The sequence below is a fragment of the Arthrobotrys flagrans genome, assembly GCF_004000055.1.
Source record: "Arthrobotrys flagrans strain CBS H-5679 chromosome Unknown unitig_3, whole genome shotgun sequence".
In the NCBI taxonomy this organism is placed as follows: Eukaryota; Fungi; Ascomycota; class Orbiliomycetes; order Orbiliales; family Orbiliaceae; genus Arthrobotrys; species Arthrobotrys flagrans.
In genome coordinates this window covers 5,603,415-5,617,114 of record NW_027137547.1, presented here as the reverse complement: position 1 = coordinate 5,617,114, position 13,700 = coordinate 5,603,415, and the positions used below count along the sequence as shown (strand labels likewise).

Sequence of the window (13,700 nt, the reverse complement as noted above, 5' to 3'; positions counted from 1 at the left end):
ACGGCAACATAGGCTTAGAAATTGACGATAATAGTGATGTTGAAGTCCTCCAAATATTTATAAAACTTGCAATTGATAATTAAATTTAATTGATCAATGATCATGAAGTTGAATACCCCAAAGGAAAATGGACACGACGGTCCGATCCTCGTTTATTAAAGTTACATTCGAACAATTAACATGGCAAGATTGGTCTCGTGCCAATCTACAATGACGCTATGGGAGTTCCTGCAGGTGTCCTGCCCTAGCATCAAGCTCATACCTCTGACTATCAAAAATTTCCTGCTGCCTCTGACCGCTGGAAAGCCCTTGTGATACCGCTACTTGTACTTTAGCAACCTCTAAATCGCTAGTAGGTCGCACCTTCGGGATTTCTCCTTGTGGAGAAGATTCTGTTGATGTTATCCCCGATATCTTTCGAGCTTTCCTTCGACGGTAAAGAAAAATGCCGAGTGCTATAGCGGCTATCAGCACAAGGACACCTCCAACTCCAATTCCTATTAGAGCGCCGAGGGGTAGTGGTAATTTATTGCTACTCGAAACAGATGGATCGATCGCACTCCCTTTCACGGTGGAAAGACTGGCACCATATCTCCCACCGATTTCAACAATTTCGCTTGCCGTATCATTGCGACTCAAACCGGCGATTGCAGTTGTGTTGGTTTCAGGATTTATTACGATGTACGCAGCCCTAAACAGTGTCATTCAATTAGTCTGTTTGACTAAAAAGCATCTAGTAGGTCTAAATAACCTAAGGAATGGAAATCCTACTTGAAGAAAGGACCTCCTAGCACTACTGGGCGCGAGTCTGATCCCGCCCCTGGCTTGAACCAGTCAAGGAACAGGTGACATGAACCTGGATTCTTTTGATCTACTATATCTCGAGCTATTAAGTCGTTGAAAGGTACTCTTATGGTGGCTTTATTGAAGGCGAATTCGAGGACATGGGATGTTGATATCGCACGGTAAGACGGTTTCTGGTTTAGTCCCCGGACGAAGTTGGGGAGGTTGACTGTATAATTCCGAATGGGCGCAGTGCATCTATTAAAGGATGAAAGATATAGTCTGGTAAGAAGATGCCACTATTGTTGGATCTTTGTTAGCAGGCTTCTAGAGGTATCCGGTAGTATCGTCAGTGTGTATACCGATAAAATGGGCTTATTTGTATCGTCAACCCATCTCGTGAAAAGAAGGGTCCAGTCATGTTCGTTGGATCATTTATATTACCAAACCGAGTAGTGGGGAAGGTGTTTATTCTGCCCCCATAGCCGGAACTTCCCGGCGGGAGCACCACCCAAGAATATATGTCCAACTCTCTAAAACTTGCTGCGATCCAAAGCACCAAGAAGTATTTGCCCTGGAGCTTTAGAGTCTTGAACATTATAGAAGCTGCAAGTCTGACTTGCTATTTTTCCCTGTTGTATTAAGCTGTTTAGATAGCTTGGGGGCACAGTGCCGTCATATGATCTTCCGCCGTAGCTTGGTGTTTGGGTAGTCCAGGCTCCCTTAAAGCCAAGTCCGAGTGCTGGACGGTAATTCCACGATGTAGCGACTCCAAATTCGAAGTTTATTGCTTCACCTCCAGCTGTTACAGTGTCTTCCACCCAGTATCCTTCTGTCGATCCCTATATATGAACCCACGTTTATCAGTGAAAATTCACCAGCGGGTTCCCTTTGAGGATTTAACTAAGTAGTATATACACGTTTGTATACTGTGAGATCTCGAGAGGATGGATACTTACCACCATGCCGTAGTCGCCGTTCGATAGCTTAAAGTTATTTTTAGTAGATACACCTTCTAGTGGCGTATCTAGGGTTTTAGAGCATCAGTATTGGTTTATTTCATGCATCCCTTAATAGATTAAGGATAATATTAGCAACTATGTTCTTACAATATTCACTCCTTTCTGCATACCCGCATGAGTTTCTGTTTCTGTTACAAAATTCAGAAATAGAGGATGGATGTTGTGGAACCCAAGTTATATCAGATATCGAAACAATAAGTCTGAGCTGATTGTCTTTACAAATTACAGGGAATCGTTAGTATATATAATATTTGGAGACTGAATCCAAAAGATATCGACCTATATCGAATTATAGATCTGACTTCTGTTGCGCATCCATTATTGACTTACTTGTTCCAAAAGTTACATTTGTAAATATCTCAGAAGATATGTTACCTCGATCCAGAAACTGTGAAAAAAAAAAAGATATATTAACAAGATTCTTCCTTGAGTTGATGATTCTCTGAGTCGTGACTAACGCATTCGGTTGGTAGGAGGACGTGGTTCTCGTTCGCTCTTTTTACCTGCTGTGAAACACTATCCGACCTCCTGGTAAGTAAATTCGCCTCATATACAGTAATCTCTGGTCGGGTCACATAGTAGAGGAACGTGAGAAGAGATAGGATTGTCATAGGTACTCTGAAATCGACAGCACCCATCGTGGTGAACAGAGTAATAAAGATAGGGCGAAGCAGAGTCTATAGGTTTACGGCAATCGGAAATCAGGTCTGGTGTCTCAGATAAGAAGTATATTAGTAAGAAAAGATACGTCGACATTTTGACACTAAGTTGGGGGCTTGTTGTTTTTTTTATAAATGTATTCAGCATGAGCTATCTGCCATATCTTGTAATTAAACCTGCACAGCCGTGATCGTGCGGCACGGTCATGTCTGCAAGAGCCTTGCGCTCTATTTATTAGGTGTCAAGTCGGCCTTGATGAGAATTATTTCTATGTTCTCGGACATAAATATATTCCGTAGCTCAGATTTCTAAGTTATTTTAGATAAAGCTCGTTTTTGCAAGCTCGAGCGCTTGAGCTCCCATATCACAGCTTGGACGAGGTGGGGTGGCTAGCTATTGCAAAAGCCGTGGGATCGCCAGACTGCAGCAAATCAAGACTAAGCCGAGCATAGTCCCGATTTGCCAGACGAGTTCCAAGGCTGAAATGAGGGGAAATTGCCCTCGAGGTCTGGTAAGAAAGTGTTGGTTTTGTGGAATTCTTTGCATGTACCTATACATATTTCCGTCTTTCAACCACTGCACAGGTTGCATGTAGCCTCAGAATTTAGAAGAAGGCGGGGATTCCTGCACGGGATTTCGGCCAAGAAACACGGGAAAGTAGGATGTGAGAATTGAAAGTGGTGCCAGCCCGTCCTACATAAATAAAATCTTTTACGGCCGGAGTGGTAGAAGGAGATGCATTAAGAAACAAATATAGTATACTGGAGCCTCTGTAGTCCAGGTACCCTCAGCCACAGCGACGATAATGTTGAGGATTTATTTATTTAATCGGGTTTGGTATGTCGTGGGAATTCGAGACCGTATGAGTTTATAAAAGGGGGTGCTAGAAAAATAACCGTTCCCGAATAGCACAGTTGTAATGTGAGGTTGTGGTATGGGCTCTAGGAGCCAAGTAGTAGTCTAGCTGCCCCATCAGCTATACGCAGGAAGTATGCAGAGAATAGTATGATTTGGACGGTAAAAACTGGTTGTATTATAAATAGTATAAACAATAGGATAACATATAGTAGTATAAATAAGATAAAAAGAACTGAATGCCCAAGTGCCAGACTCCTTGCTTGTTGACAAAAGAGACCTTTAAAAGAATGACTGCGGTGAGAACGATTTATAGAAACCAGAACGCCAAAAAGTGTTGAGAACAAAAATGCAACAGATCACGTGTAACCATACTCCAACCTATGATTCCACCCTACCATCTACATCCACCACAGTTATTATGCGCGAGTATAAATACCTAAACTCCGCATATAGCTAGAATGCGCAGCATAACATTACGTGTAGATTAGCGAAGTGTTTCGATTATTGTGTCCAGACTATACACGTATACACGTATACATTGGGTCCAGACTAAATTTATACTAACATATTTAGTTGGCATCACAACATATTTGTTCTCTGCTCTTTTCCTAGGCGATATTTATTTGTGAGGCGGTTCCGCTTAGAATTAGGCGACTGCCGATGTCGAATTTCTGTGTCGCAGATACAAACCAAGAAAGCAGTAAAGTGCTAAGTGAGATAATGCAAATCACGACTCTGATATGAATAGATCGCATATTATCGGTGAGAATTAACTAATGATAACCCGGATGTGTTTGGTGTGTGGACGGAGAAGGGCGTGAGACTAGTCTTTGTTTAATAGTTCAGGCCCACCCTTCTCTCATAAAAAGCGTGTCTCCTATCCAATGTGGCCATTGGGGACAGACATGTGTGCGCGTGCATGCCCATATCCACGTACCTACATCGAGACCAGCATACTTAGTCCAGCATGCTAGCCTCGATCGAAGTATACAAAATACAATGATATTTAGGATGTATCTAAGCGTTTTGAGATCGATCTGAATATGCCAAGTTGTGATTGCTAAATTTTATAGCCTCTTCTTAATCCCAATTTCCAAAAGAGTCCCGCTGTCCCGAAAGTCTCTAAATAGCTGGGGCGTCTCTAACCTGATTGGCTTGTCGGAGCTGTGCCGCTTGTATGTTTAATCCATGCGTTGGGGATTTCCAAAAGGAGTTGATTCTGTGGCATTTTGGTAACACCAGTTAGCCAATAGCACTCGCTAGACTGCGAGGAAATACTTATGCAGTACTAGTCACGGGAGTTTCCTACTGTACGGCCTACAGATCTATAGATATAATAATCGAGGCCCCAGCCTCTATGCAAGCTGCTAGACCACAAGTAGGACCCATAGAGTGTGTATCCTCAAGAAAATAGTGGATAAGAATGGAGGAGGAGGCCTGCAGTATGCGTGCGGCCTAGATTCTAATATCTGAATTTACATGGATATAAGTTGTGTAGGACTATTTGTCGCATCTACAACTTGAATTCAATGTAAGAAACCACTTTGTTTGTTTCTCTTTCCCGTATAAAATCTTCTGGAAATCTACTATTTTCCTTTATAAAGCATTGTTAGATAGCCATATCCACCTTGATGATAAGACACTATTTAAAGATACTTTCCCAGTCTTCGGTTAGAGGAAGCAATTTGGAAGAAATAAGAACCATTACTTAAGTTCGGGTCGATACGGTAATATGATTAGTCATTTATGCTGTAGCTGCATACCGTACTGGGTTATAAACAACTTTTGGATAGTTTTTAGTCCCCGGGCCGCTTTTTAAAGCGTTCAGGGTGTCTTAGTTAATTCAAAGGCTATACAGCTATGTTAAGGCGGAATTTCTGTCCTAGAATCTCTTCAACCCCCCCCCCCCCCTACGGCATTAGTCTCGTAAGGGTCCTCGAGACTAACCAGAGGTTAATTAGTTCTGGGAGACGGAATTTCGACGGATTTATTAGTATTGCTAATGCTAACGCTAATGTTAAGACACCTAAGATTGGAACATACGAGCCCGAGACTAAGCCAACTAATGGTAGTTGTACTCGAACCGGGATCATATTAGGCGGACTAGCTCCAAAAGTGACATCGGTTCCTTGGACAAGCCCAAGCCTCTGTCATATCCGTCAGTACTTCTCTCTATAACATTAGCCGTTGGCCGGACAAAGTTGCAATTGCGCGGCCGGTGTTAACGTTAGGGTTCGGACATTCTCAGCCGCAAGAAAGTTAAAACTCGTCTACCGAACATCACCAATAGACATAAAGAAAAACCCTCGCCATTCTACACAGTCCTAAACCTCTACCTTGTTATCCGTACGAGCTACGAGTAATTTGATTTTCTGTGCTTAGGATTGCATTGGTGTGCGTTGTCGTCATCCCTGCTGTGGGCCCGCCGCGCTGCACTGTGCTTCACTTCTCACAGCTAACTTACCCCACCCACCACAAGTGAGCTACTCCCTATAAACACCTCCATCCTTTTCCTTCTTCACCATTTCACCCATCACCCCCCCTTTTTACCGACATCCATAGCCATTTGCTATAGAACAATACACGATGTCGGCTCTCGATCTCTCCCAGGAAGGCCCAGCCATCAACCGTTCCGTAAAGTCTATTACCACCGGCTCCGTTCCGTCTGGCAAGTCGGCAACCTACGCGACCTGGGTGCTGCTTTATGTCCAGGCACCACTACAAAATGCTTTTTCACAGGGACCACCGAAACCGAGTGTTTTGAAAGTACAAAGTACCGGTGGTATGTATTTTCTTCAAGTTTCCCATTTTTGTTTGTTTTTGGGCAGTGAAATCGAAAATGAGGGTTTAAAGGGAGCTTACGCTGACATGAGGTGGTTTTTATGTGCAGACGGCGAACTAGAAGACCTATTCGAGGACTTTAACGACGGAAGAGTACAATTCGCTTTAGCGAAAGTAAAGGACCCGAATACACAGCTCGGAAAGAATATCTTCTTCGCTTGGGTTAGTGTTTTCTACGATACAAAATAATGATAAAGAGTTTGAACGCGGGGTACCGTATACGGGACGATAAGCTAACGGGTCCGGAATAGTGCGGAGACGGTGTTCCCGAGCGTGTCAAGGGTAACTACGGTGGATACAAATCTGCTGTTGCAAAGTTGTTCGAGGTTTGTAGATACTATTTACCCTTTCCTAGGTTTCGGAAGTACACAGGTACTAAAGTAGCATTGTACGTATACAGGGCTATCATGTCGAGATCAGTGCTCGCGATTCCAGCACCCTCAATGTCGACGAAATCATGAAGAAAGTCGCCACAGCATCCGGCAGTAACTACTCGGCCGCCACCTCTTCCTCATCCGCTGTACCATCTAAGCCATCTGCTCCTCCGAAACCGGCATGGAAGCCCGGCCAAGCTTACACCCCTACAAGACAATATGGAACCCCAGCTGCTCCACGTGGAAGACCCGCTGCCCCTGCTCCAGTTGGGAACGTTGATTCTGACGGATGGGGTGAAGATGCACCTCAGCTGTCAAGGAATAAACTAGAGAGCGTCGAGTCAGCGTATAAACCTACGAAGGTCAATATCAAGGAGCTCATGGCCCAGCCGTCGTCTACTACTAGCGGTGGGTATGAGAGACCGGAGCCGGTTAGAGGGGCGTATGAACCTATTGGAAAGGTCGACATTGCTGCTATTAGAGCTCAGGGTGATAAGCGATTCGATTCTAGGCCGGAAGTCATCCGTGGAGCTTACGAGCCGATTGGCAAGGTTGACATTGCAGCTATCAGAGCTGCTGCTCAGCCTCCAAAGGAGCAAGCCCCAGTCGCAAGGACTGAAGCAGAAGAAGAACGGCCAAGTTCTCTATCTGATAGGGCTGCCGCCTTCAACAAGCCTGCTCCTTCAGCATCAGCCGGTCGTATCAGCGCTATGCCCAAACCTAAACCCGCGAAGCAGTTCGGTACCAGCCCAGCATTCGGTACCAAACCCAACCTCCCCAGTCAGTATGGTATCGGCCCATCGGTATCCTCTTCTGCCCCAGTCGGAGCTGCAAACAAGGACTTTGCATCAGCAGGTGGCAAGACACCAGCACAGATCTGGCAGGAGAAGAAGAACCGCGAAAGAGGTTTCTCCGGTACTCAAGAGCCAGCTCCCACCCCTGTCCCGGTTGCTCGGGCACCAGAGCCAGCACCGCGGGCACCGAGTCCCGAGCCAGAGAAGGAGGAAGAAGAGCCTCAATCCGGTGGTGTCTCCGCTCTCCGAGACAGATTCAAGAATACATCCATCTCATCCCCATCGGCCCCACCACCAGCGCCAATGGCTTCGAAGCCTCCACCGACACCATCGAGGTACGATGAGTTTGAGCCAGGGGAAGAAGAGGAGGCACCGCCACCACAGCCAGCTGCCAGATTTGTTCCGCCACCCCCACCACAGGTTCAGCAGCGCAGCCCAACTCCAAGTCCACCTCGCAGCCCTGCCAGGATAGCCATGCCTGTTTCTCGTAGTGCAGCTCCACCGGTCGAGCCAACACCACCGCCAATTCCAACTCAAACCAGACCCCGCTCCCCATCTCCGGAGCGAGCACCAATTGCACCTGCTGTCGCTGCAGGTGTTGGCCTCGCTGGCCTTGCCGCCGTCGGAGCTGGTGTCGCGGTTGCCCATGCTGCTTCGTCTGGAGTCAAATTGACTGGACGAAGAGCTAGGATCGTTTATGATTATGAGAAGGCTGAAGATAACGAGCTCGAGCTTGTTGAAGGACAGGTTGTCGGTATGATTGAGATGGTCGATGAGGTATGCTTCTCCACACACATATTATTTTTTTAATAAATGCAATACTAACACTCGAGGAATCACTAGGACTGGTGGCACGGTACCAACGAAAAGGGTGAGAGCGGTTTGTTCCCATCCAACTATGTTGAACCAATCGAAGATGAAGAAGAGGAGGAAGATGCGGCACCACCTACTCCAGTTGCTGTCGCTCCGCCACCCGCCCCACGAGCCCCATCTCCGGAACCGGAACCTGAGGTTCACATGTCCGGTGGAGCAGGACATACTGCCAAGGCTGTTTATGATTATGAGGCCGCTGAGGAGAATGAGTTGAGCTTCCCTGAAGGAGCAACAATTGTTGATATCGTAAGTTATAACGCTACATTGATTTTATTGGCTGGATAGGGAGATGCTAATTTGTGAAATTAGGAATTCCCTGACGAAGATTGGTGGTTTGGAAGATATCAAGGGCATGAAGGGTTGTTCCCAGCGAATTATGTGGAGCTTATCCATTGATTCTAAAAGTCCTTGTATTTAGTTGGAAGTGTTTTAAAGGCTCTTTTCCTTCGCGTAAGAAGGGTTTTAGTGGCCTGAATTGGCGGATGGTGGTTTTATTCGATAGTTGTATATTTTTCGAACGAAGGCTTTTTTTTCTCTTGACGATGGAATTATTAAAAATACAGTGGGCCTAGTAAAATGCATACGTACTGTATGCAAATTATACTGCAACTAAACTTCCTGAATATCCCAAGGTACCCCCAATACCTTCTCTATAATCTCATTATCCATAAAGATTTCGTCTTCCAGTGTCCCCTCCCAAACCATAATCTTTGGTCTCACAACTCTAAACTCTTCCACCACCACCTCCCTTCCCAAAACCTCCTCCTCTCTCCTTCTATCCTCCTCACTCATCTCATCAACCGTAGGAAAACTTTTTTCACCAATAACTTTAAATCCCAGCTTTTTGTATAATCCCTCGCCTTCTATACTTGCAGTTAGATAGACTGGTACACCTTCCTTTGCGGCGTGGTAGAGTCCCCAAAGAGTCAAAACTGTTCCATAACCCCGTCGTTTATGATCCGGATGAACGAGGAGATGGGAGAGGTAGTAGTGTTCTTTTGAGAAATATTTTAGTGTGTCGTTTAAAGTGTGGAGGTTGCAGAGTGCCAAACGCGGGAGTGATAAAGAAGGGTACTTTTCTCCTTCATCTTGTTGTATTAAAGATGATATATCCGCTTCACCGGAGTCTATGGCTTCTGCTATAGACCTATATTTTTGGATTTTGGAAAAATGAGGGGGGCCGATATTGCGCCGCCAAAACGCCCAGGAGGTTATTTCACCAGAAGGGGTGGAGATGATGAGGTTGTATTCGTGAGGAGATGGGGTGGTTAGTTTTTTGGTGGGAGAGAGGGAGGTGTAGGATGTGAAGGAGTTTGGGTGGAGGTGGCGGAAGGGATGGGTGAAGGTTGCGTGGACGTGTACGGGGAGGGAGTGGGTGTGGATTGAGAGGATAGGGGGGAGGTCGGTGGGGATGGTGGGGCGGAGGGTCATAGTATCTTCTCTTTACAGAGGGAGGACTGGTTTCTTGTACAATTGTTGGTACTGGGATTTGGTGAAAGGGATTTGGTGTTTAACTAATCTAATTTAATTTAAGTAGATGGATATTCGGATGTGTAGAAGTTTGAGAATTGAGATACTGTACGCAGTGATTTTGTGCCCGGATGCCAGGGAGGAAATAGTCCGGCAGGATCTAGATTGAAGCTAGGATCTAGGCTAGTCTCGAGACTAGGATCTAGGATAGTTCTTGGTGTACGGCGGGATCTACGAAAAAAATGCAACATCTGCATTGGAAGTTCGGAGTTGCGATTCGTAAATCGACAGGGCTCATTCAATATGACTTCGACTCAATCCAAATTCCAGTTTTATATTTGCGATAACAATTAATATTAGTATCACAAATGAGATATGTGTCAATCCTGCACCCAAATCAAGAGAAATCTAACTTGACTTACAATTTTAATTTCACCAGTTCATCTAATCTCAATCCACCTCTTCCTCCTCAACCGTTCTCCCCTTAGTAGTAGTAACATAATCACTACCCCCAAATTCTCTAAATCCTTTAACATCCATTCAACCCTTGCTTCCTCTAGCTCTCCATCCCATTTTCTTGTCTAGGTATGATGGATTTCGGTTAGTTGAAGGAGTAAAGTACCGTCGTAGGGTGTTGTAGCGAGCTAAGATTAATTTAGTCAGTTCATATGTGACTTTATAATTAACGTATGGAAAGACGGAGCTCGAGGATAGATATATACAAAGATGTGAGGGAGAGCATATCGTGTATAACCCAATAGCCATAGCCGTTTGTCCAATGACTTGTGGAAGATTGAAGGAGGATTCAATTTTCGACATTACTGTATGGTTGGCCTCTTGTAAATTTACCGATTTTTATGTTAGCTTGCTTATGAAGGGGTAAACAAGTGTTTATGTACTTGATTTTTAATGAAGACACTTTGAAGGAAGACTAATTGAGCGTTCCTGGTAGTTTGCTAACGGCTACAGGGGCTTAATATGACGCAGCAGAGGGTGGAGAATCTGGATAACATTTTTAGTAGGGGTATATTTATACCTTTAGAAACGATTATATGTTTTTAGGAGATATTTTTTGAGATCGTAAGTAGATGTTGAGTTCGAGGAGCCTGTGGTATTGGCGGCGTGTATGTGATATTTTGTGTACGTAGGCGTAAGATGCAAGAGATGTGGCTAGAGATTTTAAAATGGTTTAATTGTTATATGCGATGTGTATTAACAAACTTAGATACTTCGAGTATTTTGATCGACGGAGCGTGTCTATAATTACTACTTTAAGCCACATGGAGGTCAACTCAAATGTGGAATATGATGTTATGGAGATCAATTAATTGGTACGCGGTTTTGATGACCAAAACCATGTTGCTATACATGCGTCTTCCAGCCCTAGGTCCCATTTAGGGCCCGCCGCAAAAGACAGTCTATCAAATGTAGCTAATAGTAATACAGCGCATCCAGTGCACTTTGAATGAAGTAGGAGCAGCTAAAGGGGCCCTCCAAAATCCACCTCTAACCCCCCTTCAAACCATTTTAGAAGCCCACAGCAATCCCGAAGGCTCAAAGGGTCTCCACTTTAATGGGGTACCCTTTTCCTTCTCCTGAGCTTCAACAGTCCCCTCCATCTCTTTAACACGTAACAATCCTTCAAGGATCTTAACATTCCTTCCTAGGATTGTAACGTCGCATTTAAACCCGTACATGGAAATTCTTAACGAATCCCATGCTTCTTTGTCGTCTTCGTAGGCTTAGAGCATTTGGCCTGAGAGCTGGTTGTTGGTAAGTGATTAGTTAGAAATAGTGGTTTTGTGAAGGGGGGTTGAAGGGGGACTTACTGCGACCATGCCGAAGAAGAGGGTGTACACGATAAATTCACTTTCGGCTTGGGCTCCGAGGTGATGAGTGTGTTGAAGGTTGTTATTATGTTAGCTTTTATACTTTCTTCAGCTTGGTTATAGGAAATTGAAAATGATAATTTAGCACATACCATCATTCGGGAGCCCTAGGTAGACCCAACTCGGACAGAGCTTTGGAAGGTACTACGACGAAGAGTATTCATTAGAGAGAACATCTTGGCGTCTACGCGTATAATGTAGGAGGTATGAAATAGTATTGTATCTGTGGGCAGTTGGAGTGGAAACAGGATTGATGGTAGAAGTTAGGTATGGGATAGGTGTAGAAGGGTAGGAGGTAGGGCCGTTGCAATGGGGCTTTTATATTTTTCTGAAATTTTATATTCAAGGATCGGCCTGGGTTTCAACCACTGAAGATTGACTATCTGTGTCTAGAGGGGTGCTTAGCCACGTGTAGTCTCAAGATCTAGAACGCCTAGACTTTAAGAGGGATTACTTTATGCCCGAGGAGTAGCCGGAAGCAACTCCTCAAGATTAATAAAAGACTACTTCAAGATATGCTCCAAGGGTAACTTCGGTCTTCCTAAAACGGGGTTTTGCCCTCAAGCCTACCATTTCTATATAGCTTTCAATATTCGTTCAAATTAATCTATCATATGCTCATCTAGATCCTCGCCACTACCAACGAGGTTCCCACCCAGCTGAATTCGTCAATTGGTCAATTAATTAATATCTGTCATGTTGATTGAAAACCGAGCGAAGTACTCAAAACGTGGCTGCAGTTGAAATTGCATGCATTTAAGCGTACGGCCTACGGTCCCGAAGTGTAGGGTCACTGAATTCATGAACGGAGTCCCCGTCAATCCAAACAGCGGACGTTGAAACCGACCAACAAATTGATCCGCCCACGTGGCTACAGGAGATGCACTTTAACATTAGGTATCGACAACGATAACTGCGGGCCGTTAACAAGAATAGGATCATCGGTATTCATCTTTCAATTCCGAGCTACATCTTCAAGTAGGACTAACCGGGCCCGAGAACATAAATCCTGAGAAGTTGTTGTTCAAGTTGCATTTTTCGAAACATGCAGCAAGCCTGATAGCCATAGTTGAATACCAAAAATATAACCTTGGGAATCAATTGACAGATCCTAGTTTCCTAAGCAATTGGTCAATGAACTCTGTTTACAACAACATGTAAGCAATTAATTACAGCTAGCAAAATCCGATACGGTGGCGTATAAGGAGTTACTAAGGGTCAAAGTTTGCTTGTTTTAAGGTTAAACTCAATGTGCATCTAAATCGTGGTAAGTTTAACTCGTTAAATGAATACGTTTGGCTACCATCAGGGGTAGCTATCCGATAACTAACTTCGGCTAAGGAATCCTCGCTGATATTTTAGACTATTTATATCATATCATATCATATCATGAGGCTCGTTGAGGGCCCGAAGCTAAGCGGGGTCTGAAAATGCATGTGTTAATTGGGACCTATCAATCGTCTTTAGTCGGGGTAACCTTGTATATTTGTTTAGGTTGGTTGATCATATCGGGTAATTATGATATTGTGGAACGAGATATACGAGATGTCAAGTGTATGTGGGGTACACAGTGCATTTACTTGATCATGGGATCTTTCGTCTACAAGGGCTAGGAGCCTAAGAATATTAATTCGGACTAAGTGAAAGCTTGGTTAAGAGAGTGTTATTCTTGTAAAGGCCCGAATTAATTAGCCTCGATTCCAGTTAGTTACCCTTCACCATTCTGTGAATTTGAACTAGAGCGAAAATATACTTGGGATTAGAAGTTGGTTCACCGTCTGGTTAAGGGGGCAGCTGTTTGAGGTTACGCAGGTTTCTTGGTGTGGCGATGCAAGGGGCTGGTTTTCCGGCGCACAAGACATTGTGAATAAGAGGTTGAGGTGTTGTTTCAGGATATGCGGGACGGTATTCTAGAAGTTTGAAGGCGAGCTGGGATGTTATGCCGTACCTGTACTCCGCACAACTGTCGGTACCTGAGTTTTGCGGAATAGCTAAGGGTAAGATTAATTACTAGGTAATTTGGACGGGATTGAAGTTCTAGATTCTGATAGATTTCTAGAGGTGCAGGGTTAGATGTATGCGTACATGACGGAAGGTGTAGTTCCGTGGCCGTTGAGGTTTTATAAATCTCATCTA

At 44.5% G+C, this 13,700-nt stretch overlaps 3 protein-coding genes across 3 annotated transcripts; 1 reads left to right on the top strand and 2 right to left on the bottom strand.

Moving 5' to 3' along the window:
- Positions 1 to 216: 216 nt before the first annotated feature.
- DFL_003011 (uncharacterized protein) lies at positions 217 to 2,443 on the bottom strand (the record flags this gene model as incomplete). Its single annotated transcript, XM_067631882.1, has 7 exons — positions 217 to 691; positions 772 to 1,012; positions 1,228 to 1,405; positions 1,452 to 1,625; positions 1,743 to 1,810; positions 2,136 to 2,193; positions 2,264 to 2,443. 7 exons carry the CDS (start codon positions 2,441 to 2,443, stop codon positions 217 to 219), a joined length of 1,374 nt encoding a protein of 457 aa, XP_067494383.1.
- A 3,466-nt stretch (positions 2,444 to 5,909) lies between these two features.
- Positions 5,910 to 8,601, top strand: DFL_003010 (uncharacterized protein; the record flags this gene model as incomplete). The annotated part of the gene is made up of 6 exons (XM_067631881.1): positions 5,910 to 6,105; positions 6,214 to 6,326; positions 6,416 to 6,490; positions 6,565 to 8,109; positions 8,176 to 8,451; positions 8,515 to 8,601. 6 exons carry the CDS (start codon positions 5,910 to 5,912, stop codon positions 8,599 to 8,601), a joined length of 2,292 nt encoding a protein of 763 aa, XP_067494382.1.
- A 213-nt stretch (positions 8,602 to 8,814) lies between these two features.
- On the bottom strand, positions 8,815 to 9,636 carry DFL_003009 (uncharacterized protein; the record flags this gene model as incomplete). The annotated part of the gene is made up of 1 exon (XM_067631879.1): positions 8,815 to 9,636. The coding sequence occupies one exon, from the start codon at positions 9,634 to 9,636 to the stop codon at positions 8,815 to 8,817; it is 822 nt and encodes a 273-aa protein (XP_067494381.1).
- Between the last annotated feature and the right edge of the window lie 4,064 nt (positions 9,637 to 13,700).